Raw genomic sequence first — 13,751 nt, 5'->3', positions numbered from 1 at the left:
GTTGTTTTGAGAAGCAACCACAATTAACAGGGATTTAAACGTAACTGTGAATTAGACAATCAGACACATTGAACAAAAACTGACAAATAGCAACAACAAACTGGAAGAAGACGTTACAGTTCTTGGGTGAATTTTAAAACATATGTGTTGAAAAGTAAAGATGTTTATTATATTTGATAGCTTACACTGGAATTAAAATCATCTTAGTTATTATGAAACATTTCTATAATCAGCATGTATATTGCCCAAGCTCTCCTTGACTCATGCTAACGTTGCTGAACTGCAAGTATGAAATCTTCATATTTGTTACCCTTCATCATCATAAACAAACTTTTGTATGTAGACCTAAATTTTTATTTTTTTTTGCTTGTAGATAAACAGTTGTACTTTCTGTCCTGAAGAGGTAAAAGGAAATGGGAGCAAATCTCAGCAAAGTGAAAGAAATTCCCATTTTAGACAGTTGTCATCAGAACATATGTCCCTACTGGATGACCTCTTGCTTTGGTGGTGACAGCTCTAAAATGTTAGCTCTCCCCTCACTGTGCCTTGAAAATAGTGGTCACCAGGATGTACAGAAATTAATCTCCCTAGTGTGAACACAAACATCAATAAAAACTTGACAGAGGGTCTAAGTGCCGGTTCACACTAACGCGGCACGACTTCGGGGGCGACCTGTAAAGTCGCGTGCACCACGACTTGCACGGACTTCATATAATGAATGTCAATGCAAGTCGCTCCGATGTCGCCCCGAAGAAGTACAGGAACTATTTTCTAAGTTGGAGCGACTTGAGTCACTCCTATTAGAACGGTTCCCGTAGCACTGCATGGACCGCGGCTTGTCAGGCGGCCAAGTCGCCTGACAAGTCGCGGTAGTGTGAATGAGCACTAATCCTTCCCCAGTCTTTAAAAAACAAACAAACAAAAAATACATTTACATACACATTAAAAAAAAAAAAAAAACAGCATTTTTATACATACATTTCCTTGGTGTCTACAGTCATGTGATGCAAATGGTTCTCTTCTTCTTTGTATGGTAAGCGGGCCTCAATGCTGATTTCTGCATCATTACACTGTGAGTGCAGGTGGTGCCCGCTTGGTAAACAGGTTCATGATGCCCTGCACTCACAGAATGTCCTAATTCTTCCACCTTGAATGATGCTGGGAGTCATTCAGACTGAAAAAGACTGAGGAATTACTGTAGTGGACAGTGCCAGAGAGGAGGTGAGAACTGCAGACAGAGCTGTTTTTTTATTTGACCTGTGCCTGGGGTACCTTTAAATATAAAAACGTTCAGATTTCTTTCCCATTTTGTTTCTGTTTCTCACATTTCCCATTGCTTTTACAGTTTTAGAGAGTACAATCGTTCCAAGTCTGGTCTGATGCAATGTAATTTCTCTTCCATGCTTTGTATTAAATCTTATAAATTGCAGTGATGAATTTTCTTCCTGTTTCAGCTTTTTGTTCCTTGTAGTGGACATCCCTTTCTGCCAAAAGTTATATGTAGCACAGACACCCGACTAGGCTGGCTGTAATATCCCAGGTTCTATTTTGTAAAAGACACATAACAGCTACACAGAATCCAGGCTGTGCATTAATTTTTGCAGTTTATTTGCTTGTTTAACTTGGATGGGTGCGGGTGAGCCTTGGGATACCCCAAAACTAGCATAATTATAATTGAGGACACCTGTAAGTGTTCTGCTTCTTCAAGGTGCAGCCACCCTCTTGAATCCAGAACTTAAAAAACAACAACTCAGGGGACCCATTGGCAAAAGTATAACCTGAATCAGTAACTGTGTTGAGCTCTCCCAAGGGGTGCCAAAGACAGTCTTTAGGATCCTCAAAATTAGTATTTACTGTTCCCTCTAATGATACTGTGATGTTTCTTGTAGTACCACCCAGTCTCTGTACTGTTTGACTCCAGCTTGGATCCTCTGCAAAACTTCCAACACTGATTCAGCTGTAGCAAAACTTCCTGCACTGCTTGAGCTGGGACCCCAAAATGATTTCTTCTGCCAATCAGGTCCCATCTCACAGCCCAGGAGGCCTTAGGCTGGGTCTTCTTCTCCCAGGAACACAGAGTGTTGTTCCAGACCCCAGACTATGTATACACCTCTCAGCCCTCTGCTGACTAGGGATGATCGAACGGTTCGGGTCGACCATCGGTTCGACCCGAACATTGGCTGTTCGAGGTTTTTGCTGAAAAAGTTTGGAATTCGGCAACCAGAGCCGACCAAAATGCAATGGTTCAGGAAATGGGCTTTAAACCATCAGTAAAAGCCAATTGAGACGGCAGGAGAATGCTAGGAATGTGATTGGAGTGACTAGGGGGTCCATAGGCCAATCATTAGTGAATACGCCCCCCCAGTATATAAGATAGCCCCCGCCAAATTCCTAGCATTGTTATACAGGGACATGGAAGAGAGTGGAAGCAGTTCTGTTACTTCTGCTACAAAGTGTCATTTAGCAATTTTTAGTGTGAGGAAAGGGATATCTAGTGTAGTTAGGGTGCTATTTTGCACTATAGTTAGCTTTAATAATTTAGTTTCTGTAGGGAAAGTGTTAAGTGTAAGGGGACCGTAGTGAAGTGTAGGGTTAACTGACTCTGACTGCTATGGCAGGGTGACAAAACCCTTCCATATCAGGGTGACCGCTATAGAGAAAAGATTGTTTCTCTTAGGTCACATTCAGTGCACTGATACGGCTTCTCACCTGTGAGCATGCTTTTTGCTGCAGGGCTTTTTTGAGGAGATGTTTGGAGTCAGGCATGACATCTGAACATCTGTGTAGGTGTATATATACATACACCCATGTCTGTATATATACACATACACATATATAGGTGTGAAAGTAGCAGAAACATATGCTTGCGCTAATTAAATAATTAACAGGCATATGTCTCTGCTTCTATAACACCTATATGTGTGTATGTGTATAAATACATACAAGTGTGTGTGTATATATTCCCCTATACAGAAGTTCAGATGTTTTGCCTGCCTCCAAAGACCCCAAAAAAATGCCCAAAAAAAACGCCAGCTGCAAAAACACACCTGGGCGTTTTTGTAGCTGGCATTTTTTTGGACATTTTTTGGGCGTCTTTGGAGGCCGGCAAAACATCTGAACTTCTGTATAGGGGTATATATATATATATATATATATACACACACACTTGTATGTATTTATACACATACACACATATAGGTGTTATAGGAGCGGAGACATATGCCTGTTAATTATTTAATTAGCGCAAGCATATGTTTCTGCTACTTTCACACCTATATATGTGTATGTGTATATATACAGACATGGGTGTGTGTATATATACCCCTATACAGAAGTTCAGATGTTTTGCCTGCCTCCAAAGACCCCAAAAAAATGCCCAAAAAAAACGCCAGCTGCAAAAACACACCTGGGCGTTTTTGTAGCTGGCATTTTTTTGGGCATTTTTTGGGCGTCTTTGGAGGCAGGCATAACATCTGAACTTCTGTGTAGGGGTATATATATACATACACCCATGTATGTATATATACACATACACATATATAGTTGTGAAAATAGCAGAAATCTATGCTTGCGCTAATTCACACTAATATGGCTTCTCTCCTATAACACCTATATATGTGTATAAATACATATAAGTGTGTGTGTATATGTAACCCTATACAGAAGTTCAGATGTTTTGCCTGCCTCCAAAGACCCCAGAAAAATGCCCAAAAAAAACGCCTGCAAGAACACACCTGGGCATTTTTTTTTGGTGCAGGCATTTTTTTGGGCATTTTTTGGGGGTCTTTGGAGGCAGGCAAAACATCTGAACTTCTGTATAGGGTTATATATACACACACACACTTATATGTATTTTTACAAATACACATATATAGGTGTGATAGGAGCGGAGACATATTGGTGTTCATTATTTCATTAGCGCAAGCATAGTGTTCTGCTACTTTCACACCTATATATGTGTATGTGTATATATACAGACATGGGTGTATGTATATATATATATATATATATACCCTACACGGAAGTTCAGATGTTTTGCCTGCCTCCAAAGACCCACAAAAAAAAATGCCCAAAAAAATGCCTGCGCCAAAAAAAAAAAAAAAATGCCCAGGTGTGTTGTTGCAGGCGTTTTTTTTGGGCATTTTTTGTGGGTCTTTGTGTAGGGGTATATATATATACATACACCCATGTCTGTATATATACACATACACATATATAGGTGTGAAAGTAGCAGAACACTATGCTTGCGCTAATAAAATAATGAACACCAATATGTCTCTGCTCCTATCACACCTATATATGTGTATGTGTAAAAATACATATAAGTGTGTGTGTGTATATAACCCTATACAGAAGTTCAGATGTTTTGCCTGCCTCCAAAGACCACAAAAAAATGCCCAAAAAATGCCTGCGCCAAAAAAAAATGCCCAGGTGTGTTTTTTTGGGGTCTTTGGAGGCAGGCAAAACATCTGAACTTCTGTATAGGGTTATATATACACACACACTTATATGTATTTATACACATACACATATATAGGTGTTATAGGAGAGAAGCCATATTAGTGTGAATTAGCGCAAGCATAGATTTCTGCTATTTTCACACCTATGTATGTGTAGGTGTATATATACAGACATGGGTGTATGTATATATACCCCTACACAGAAGTTCAGATGTTTTGCCTGCCTCCAAAGTCCCCCACAAATGCCCAAAAAAACGCTTGCTACTAAACCGGCAAGGTGTGAAAATAGCGGAGCCATATCCCTGTTCTATAAGTGACCTAATACAAACAATCTTTTTTTTTCTGGTTCTGGACATGATACAGAGCTGAAACTTCACAGGTACACTTTTTAGACACCCCCCCCCCCCCAGACACTAAATCCAAAGAATTTTTTTTTTTTTAATTTTTTTTTTTTACATTTTTACAATAATTGGCTCTCTATCAAAAATGACAATTTTTAAGAACTTTTTTTTGTGTGATTAATAGTCCCGGAGGCATGACCTAGAACCTTAGGCACTTTTTAGGGGCATTTATTGGGTTTTAGGGCTTCAAAATGGTGTTTATTGATTACCAAAGTTCAGGTCCCATTGATTTCAATGGGGTTCTGAAATCCTGGCCGAACTTTCGGGAAGTTCGGATGTTCTGGCCGAACTGAACTTTTGAAAAGTTCGATCATCCCTACTGCTGACCACTCTCATGACCAGATATTGACTTGGGCATAGGCCAGAGACTGCCTCCCCCACCCACTATACTCCAGAACTCAATGGAATGCAGGATGAAGTAGGTGAACCTGCACCAGTGGAACACAGAACAGCCAAAAGCAATGAAATACTGCTCCCTTGCTACAGGGAAGGCAAAAACTAAATTTACCTCAACTCTAGCATCCTAACTAGGAGAGTGCTACATATACAGCTGCAAGAAAAAGTATGTAATCCCTTTGGAATTATATTGATTTCTGCACAAATTGGTCATAAAATGTGATCTGATCATCATCATCTAAGTCACAACAATAGACAGACAATCACAGTCTGCTTAAACTAATAACACACAAAGAATGAAATGTTGCCATGTTTTTATTGAACACGCACTGACACTATGAGGTAACAGCAGAATAATATGTAAAAGACAGCACCAACAATAACGTTAATGGTAGTACAGTCTGACTTTGGCACGCTCTGCCTAACCACTGGTCAGTGGACCATTACCCAGTTATGCCTGGTATTGTGGCCCTTTCCCCATTGTTGACAACCATTTCCCCAATGAAGTGATTTGGTGGATGGGGAAAAGCACAGCCTCCCCTTAGCAGAACTTGCTAACTTTAATGACAATGGCAACAGTAACATACTATGGTGGTGCATGGCTTCCTGGCTAAATGGTGGCCAATCCCAAGTTCTCCTTCAGGCAATCAGGTGCCATCTTGTTGCCATTGCTAGGGTTGAGCTTGTCCTAGGCAGGAGTTCAATTCCGCTCTCCCGATGCTGTCTAAAACAGCATAGGAGAGAACAAAAAAAGTCTTTGCAGCAGAAGAGGAAACGATCTTCTGGGCGGCTTAAAGTGTTACTAAACCCACAACTGTAAAATCTGTATATCTCAGTAAATATCTATAAATGCAGTTAAGTATGATGTTATACTCACTGTGGAACCTAAGGGGTTACTCTTCCGCATTGTATAAAAAAGCTGTTTGATCCCGTCTTCTCTGATCCTCCCCTTCTTCCACTGTCTCCAATACATCTCCTGATAAGACTGAGCCTTTGGAGTCACTCTTCAAATGCTCAGTTTGGTGTATATTTCTAGAGAGTTTTTTTTTTTCTCTTGGGAGGGTGCATGTGATCAGCACAGGGAAAATCAGCACTGTCCAGACAGAGGGTCAGGGGTCCTGTAGCCTCATAGGACAGTCAGAGTAGAATGGAAACTCCTTCTACAAGTGTTAACCAGACACTGATAGAAGTCACATGACTGCTATATACTGCTGATGAGAAACACAGTTAGCAGTTTAAATTTACTAAAATAATTGAAATTTCATGTTCTGTGTAATGTGGGAGACCAGATCTAGTGAATGCAGGGTCCTGGGTTTAGTAACACTTTAAAAGGGCTGCCAACATGCTGTTATGCATACAGTCTTTCTTTGGGGAACAGCTAACTTACAGTATGTGCATCACTGGAAACGGAATGGCTGAAATTATATTGTGATCATACACAGGCCTGGACTGGGACAAAAAACAGGCCAAGTCATTCCAGACCGAGCAGCCACTTCTTGGGACACCCATGGAGCCGGTCCCCTGCACTGCAATGCAAACCCCACCAACTGCCGCCCCGCAAAAAGAACCCCATCCCCACCACTGACAGACCCCCCCACCTACTGCCCCCCCACCTACCGACCCCAAGTCCCAAATACCACTCCCTCTCTCTACTAACAGGCTCCCAACCCCCCCCCCCCTCCCCTGATCTTCATGCCACTGTGAAATCATGTATCACCCGTGTATCTCTACTGTTAATAATAATGACTCGTGTCCCCGCTGACCATTCCGCATTTAAGGTGTTAACTGAGTTCAGTTACATCACGTGTGTCAAACATAAGGCCCGTGGCCCGAACCTGGCCCACCAGGCCATTTCACGTGTCCCCTGAACTTCTCCTGCAGCTGTGGCACCCCCTTGTCTCCACCCCCACCTTGTCTCAGCAATTAGCAGCAGAGAGGAGAACAGAAATCCTAACCCAGATCCTGCGCTTCTCAGTGCTGCCACAGAGAGGCTCGTCTCTGTCCCCCCTCCCCATCAACAGTTCATGGCAAAGAGGGGAACAGAACTCCTCCTACAAATCCTGTGCCTCTCTATGCAGTCGGAGCACCCCCTCGTCTCTGTCTCTCCTGGTCTAGCATTCAGAAGGCTCCGGCAGCAGACTCCATCCTTCTCAAAACCCTGCAGGGGTTCTCTGGACATCTAGTCGTACAGATACCAACCAGCCCTTTGAGGGTAACCATAAAGTTAATGCGGCCCATGATGAAATTGAGTTTGACATCCCTGAGTTACATCTACGGGTGCAGCTTGGCACTTGCCTTGTTTTGCCTGAATCTGGCACATGCACAGTTGCTGCAGAGGATACAGATCTTCACACTACGCTGGGAGGGGAGACCCAGGCATAGCCGCACATCAGGGGGTGAGTGGTGACCACGGCCCACGTCAACCCTGTGTGCACCGCAGCCACCGCCCACCTTCCGCCACATGGCTCTATCATCAAAGGCCGCTCCTGCCATGACATGCGCCCTGGTGGCCCTGGCCTACTAGGCAACTCCTGTGTGTGCCTTCTACTAGTGTGCCCTATAGCCAGTCTTGACCTGGTCATACACAATGATCAGCGGGGATCAATGGGTTAATTTACTAAAACCGGTAAGTGCAAAATCTAGTGCAGCTGTGCATGGTAGCCAATCAGCTTCTAACTTTAGCTTGTTCAATTAAGCTTTGACAAAAAATCTTGAAGCTGATTGATTTCTAAACAAAGCTGCACCAAGTTTTGCACTCTCTAGTTTAGTTTTAGTAATTCAACCCTCATGTGTTGTAGTAAATCCAAGCATCTTGCTCTGAGCCAGGGTGTTCCCAGGAAGTAGCATTTGCTTTGCTGGCAAACCCAATTTGCTCAAGGAAACTGGAAAAGTGGTCCAAAGGACTTGGATTCTTAAAAATGGTACATTGGCACCTCAAAGTGGATGCCAAGCCAAAATATTTTTCCTGGTGCCTCCGTGGCAGCATACATATGGTTGGTTGCTCCACCCTCGACCAACCCACAGGACCCCTTTAACTCTATAAAAGAAAGAGCTCCCCCCACGCCATTCTTTTTTCTGTCCTCAAGACTGCAGGATCACCCGGATTAGCCCTTACCGCAGCGCCGTGTTGGTGTTACAATTGCAGGGTCATGCTCCCCTGTAGTATGGAGTCCCAGGACTCAGGCTGCTAAATGCGCCAACAAGTCTGGAAGCCTGATTTTTCTGTGGATCTTTTTCAGGCATTGGGGTTAGATCTGTCTGTCCCTCTCCCCGGGAAGACCCCCCCCTTTTCTTGGGGCTCTCCCAGGGGCGCTGATGCTTCCTGCACCAGGAGCCTTCTGCGGAATTACCTTGCTGCTGTCTACAAGGTGCCTTCCCAAGCCTTCATGTGTGGTTTTTCGCTGCAATTTTTCTATATGGGGGCGTTCAGCCTAGCTATGCCCCTCTCCCGAGCCTCCTTGGCGCTTCGCGCCCACCTCATCGGCCTCCTTTACTGACTCGGAGGCGGATCCGCGGCACCTCCGAATGACGTCATCGGCGCATGCGCGATGACCAAGTGAAGCCAACGGCGGCCATCTTGGTACTCCCTAATAGGAGTACATATAAATATGGCCAGTCTTGCTCATTATGGAGGCAGCTGTCAGCAGGAAAACAGCTCCCTATGCTGCTGGAAGACAAAATCTCCTTGCATTTGTCTGTGCTGCTACCTCTCGATGTAAGTTAGAGGTATTGCAGCTCTTACTTTTTTTTTTCTCTCCCCCTCTCCCTTTTCTTTTAGGATTAGGATGATTCTTTTGTTTTGTTCATTCTATCTGTTTTATTTATTTATTTTTTCCAGCCATCTCCCGCAGTCCAGTCGCACAACAAAAAGATCCTCAACATTCCGCTAGGTAAGGGGCTGCACCATTCAGGTAAGTTCCTTTTAACGTAAAAAGGGCATTGGGCATATTCTCAAATCGCACAGATTGCCTCACTGCACATCTAGGAGGGCCACTCTGCAACATAGTTCCACCCGGCCTGGAGACAAAGAATGCTGGGTTTGTGGTAAACAGGCCCTACCAGAGAAACCAGTCTGCGAAGCATGTTTTTTGGAGGCTACTGGGGATCGGGATAAGGATAAGCAAGAATCCATTGATACAATGAAAAAGCTGATCAAGGACTCAATTCGAGAATTGAACATGTCCCAAGACTTGGTGGCTCCAACCACAAGTGGAAGGTCTATTGAGACTCCAATCCAACGAGCGATTTTCGGCTCCAGTTCGGAGGATGACAGGGACACAAATTCTTCTGCATTCGATTTTGGGTTGATCTACCCCTTTGTGGTGGCAGTTAAGGATGCAATTGAATGGGAAGAGACACCTGAACCTCCTGCCAAGTCCAGAAAATACTTTCCCCACCTGAAGAAAAAAACCCCAACTTTTCCGCTTGTGGAAGAGATCAGGGATCTTGTGACAGATGAGTGGTGGAAGGTGGATAGGAGACCAATCACCTTTAATCATTTTAACAAATTATACCCTCTGGCAGAATCGGACGCCCAACTATTTAAATTCCATGCCATCAGGGGATGCGTCGATCATGAGGCTGGCCAGAAACACAACTCTACCCTTGGAGGATGCAGTCTCCTTTAGAGATGTTCTAGATCGGAGAATTGATTCTGACCTAAAGAAGGCGTATCAGGCAGCCGGGGGAGCCTGCAAGCCAGCAGTGGCTTTAACCTCGGTATCCAGGGCAGCACAAACTTGAACTGATAACATAGAATTAGTGCTCAGACAGGGCTTAGATATGGACCAGATTGTTAAAGCTTTGGATGAGTTAAAATTGGTGTCAGATTTTGTAGCAGAAGCGGCAATTGATACTCTGAAATGTTCCACCAGAGCCATGCTATATTCAGTCACCGCAAGAAGGGCCCTTTGGCTAAAACAATTGTCTGCAGTTCCCTCTTCCAAACAAACATGGTGCCGCATACCCTACGTCGGGAAGGCCCTATTTGGCGAAAAGCTGGATACTGCGATTAATAGGATCACAGGAGGCAAGAGTGGCCTGATCCCTCAGGACAGGAATAAAAGGAAGAAATTTGCAGCAAGAGCGGCTTTTCAGCAAAAAGCCAGGAACGCCAGATCATACCGTCCAGGTAGAGAATATAGAAGAGGTTGGAAAGGCTCCCAAGCCACCTTTTTGAAGATGGGAAAACAGAAGGCTACTACCTCTGCACATGAAAACCAGAAGTCCTTTTGACTTCTTGCCCACCCAAGTCGGCCCAGTGGGTGCCCGTCTCATGGCATTCTCTCAGGTTTGGGTGGAAACCTGCACGGATCATTGGGTCACTTCCACGATCCGTCAGGGGCATTTTTGGAGGTTCAAACGCCAACCGCCCCATTCTTCTTTTCTGCCCACCAGAATTCCAAACTCCAAGGAGAAGCACAAGATTCTTCTACAATACGTTCAGACGCTAGTTAATCAACAGGCAGTAGTACCGGTTCTGGAATCTGAAAGATTCTTAGGCTTTTATTCCCCAGTCTTTTTGGTACGCAAAAGGTCTGGAGGATGGAGGCCGGTTCTAGATCTGAAGCGGTTGAACAAGTTTATCCGTCTCGAACGGTTCAAGATGGAACCCTGCAACACAGTCATCCTAACTGTGCAACCAGAGGACTGGATGGTCTCAATAGACCTCCAGGATGCGTATCTGCATATACCGATACATCGCGACTTCCAGTCGTTCCTAAGGTTCAAGATAGGGGAACTTCACCTACAGTTCCAGTGTTTACCCTTTGGCATATCAACAGCCCTCAGTACCTTTACCAAAGTGTTGGTGGCAATCCTGGCGCCTCTCCTGGGGAGAGGAATCCGTGTTTTACATTACCTGGACAATATTCCAGTCCTATCTCAGAACAGGAAAGTCCTGAAAACCCATGTACAACAAGTCATGGACACGCTGATGAAATACGGATGGCTAATCAATCATGCAAAGAGCCAGCTCACCTCGGCCTGAAAGATGATATATTTAGGGGCACTGTTCGACACACTGAGGAAGTCAGTGTCACTCCCACCGGAGAAAAACCCTATAATCACAAGGAAAGTAAAGAGGGCACTGGCGAGCAAATCCATGTCGGCATCAGAATGTCTGAGTCTCCTGGGAACCTTTTCCTCATGCATCCCAATGGTGAAGTGGGCCTGGTGGCATCTCCGGGGCTTTCAACAGGGGTTTCTATCCCAGTGGAGAAGGAGGTCCCTTTCTCAGGAAATATTGATTACAAAGTCGATGAAGTCCAGCCTGTGGTGGTGGACGAGGCCACCCAACCTTCAAAATCACTGCCATCTTCGCCCCATCTCATGGATCACTCTTACATCCAATGCAAGTCGGTTGGGTTGGGGTGCCCACTTCAGAGATCAGTTGATCCAAGGAAGATGGCAGTTCGACTCGGAGGATGTAGTAACCAACATTCTAGAACTGAGGGCAGACTGGAAAGCTATATCACACTTGGCACCTCATCTCACGGGCAACTCCCTCCTATTACGAATGGACAACAGAGCGGCGGTGGCCCACGTCCAGAACCAAGGGGGAACCCACAGCAGATCGTTGTCCCGCGAGGTAGCCCCGATCTTGGCATGGGACAAAGAGAACCTTGTAAACCTCAGAGCGGCCTATCTGCCAGCCCCCCAGAATCATTTGGTGGATCGTCTGTCCAGGGAATTCATCAACAACAATGAATGGTCCCTGGACAATGGGGTATTTCGGTGGATCTGTCAACAGCGGGGCAATGCTCAGTGGGACCTGTTTGCATCCTCACAAAATGCCAAAACACCTCGTTTCTTCACAAGATGTCCTGCCCGGAAGTCAACGGGAGTAGATGCCTTAGTTCAGCCATGGTCCTTCTGAGTCGGGTACGCGTTCCCTCCTACCCCTCTGATTCTCAGATTCTTTCAGCGCCTAACAGGGGAAGAAGTGACCATCCTGGCAGTGATTCCCTATTGGCCAAGGAGGCCTTGGTTCACGCTGTTGACCCAGCTGTCTCTTTGCAACCCTTTAGTCCTCCCGAAGATGCACAGCCTTCTGTCTCAAGGGGACTACATCCACCCACATCCAGAGATCCTGGATCTGAGGGCTTGGAAGTTGAGCGGAAGAGGCTGGAGGAATTAGGATGTTCTCATAATGTAATCCAAACGCTGCTCCAGGCCAGGAAATCATCCACTAATATCTCCTACTACTAATATGGCAGAAGTTTTTGGAATTTGCCGAGGTCAAACACTTTAACCCATTGAAGCCAGGTGTGCAGGACATTCTGCTGTTCCTACAGAAGGGTTTAGATTTAGGTTTGGGTCTTAATACCCGTAAAGTGCAAGTTTCAGCCTTATTAGCACTTACAGGCATCAGATGGGCCTTACATCCTCTGATAGAGCGTTTTCTGAAGGCAGTACTGAGGTTAAGACCACCCAGGAAAACTCTGTACCCAAAGTGGGATTGTGCTCTGGAAAATATTACTCTTAAGGCAGCCTTTGTTGTAGCTGTCATTTCAGGCCGTAGAGTTTCGAAAATCCAAGCTTTGGGTGCTCAAGACCTGTATATTACGTTCTTCCCAGACAGGGTCGTCCTGCAACCGATTCATCAATTCATACCTAAAGTTCCAACTGCTTACCACTTTAATCAAAAATGGGTTCTCCCAGCCTTTGAAGAAGATCCAGCTACATCAAAATTGCATGAACTAGATGTTGCAAGAACCCTACGTCGGTACATCGATCTAACGCAATCTTTACGTAAAGACCAAAGCCTATTTATCATTCCAAACAGAGGTAGAAAAGTTTGGTGGCATCAAAAAGAACTATTGCAAGCTGGATCATACGTCTGATTCAAAGGGCTTATCGGGCTAGTGGTCTTCCAGTTCCTAAAGCAATCAATGCTCACTCGACGCGGAGGATAGCCTCTTCTTGGGCAGCTCTAGCACAGGTCTCTCTGGAAACGTTTTGTCGCGCGGCAAGTTGGTCCTCATTTAACACCTTCATGGCCCATTATAGCCTGGACCCAGCCGCTCTGACTTCCCGTGATTTTGGGATAAAAACTTTACAATTTTCAGTTTTGTAAACCCTAATAAACTATATTTCTGTCCAGCATCCCTCCCTATGAGCGAGTTATTTACCATATGTATGCTGCCATGGAGGCACCAGGAAAATGGAAAATTGAATACTTACCTTTCCGTAATTTTCCTTTCCTTGTGCCTATCCATGGCAGCATACGCCCTCCCTTTACGTAATCTGCATTTTTGAGTCTAGTTACAAGAATGGCGTGGGGAGGGGGGGGCAGCTCTTTCTTTTATACAGTTAAAGGGGTCCTGTGGGTTGGTCGAGGGCGGAGCAACCAAACATATGTATGCTGCCATGGATAGGCACCAGAAAAGGAAAATTACGGAAAGGTACGTATTCAATTTTGCGTTTTCTGTAGTTTTGATTGCTATCCAGGACTCCATTAGACGTTTCTTCTCATGTTCTGTCCTGCTGAGAA

General features: G+C 44.8%; 1 protein-coding gene across 1 annotated transcript; it reads left to right on the top strand.

The window, feature by feature from the left end:
• Positions 1 to 9,218: 9,218 nt before the first annotated feature.
• LOC309549218 (uncharacterized protein) lies at positions 9,219 to 13,530 on the top strand. Its single transcript, XM_082249333.1, has 2 exons — positions 9,219 to 12,525; positions 13,362 to 13,530. Exon 1 carries the CDS (start codon positions 10,802 to 10,804, stop codon positions 11,963 to 11,965), a length of 1,164 nt encoding a protein of 387 aa, XP_082105459.1. The 5' UTR covers positions 9,219 to 10,801; the 3' UTR covers positions 11,966 to 12,525; positions 13,362 to 13,530.
• Positions 13,531 to 13,751: the final 221 nt, after the last annotated feature.

The sequence above is a fragment of the Pelophylax lessonae genome, assembly GCF_965119305.1.
Source record: "Pelophylax lessonae genome assembly, chromosome: 3".
Classification (NCBI taxonomy): domain Eukaryota; kingdom Metazoa; phylum Chordata; class Amphibia; order Anura; family Ranidae; genus Pelophylax; species Pelophylax lessonae.
The sequence above is the reverse complement of the archived record's forward strand: the minus strand, read 5'-3'. Positions and strand labels throughout refer to the sequence as shown.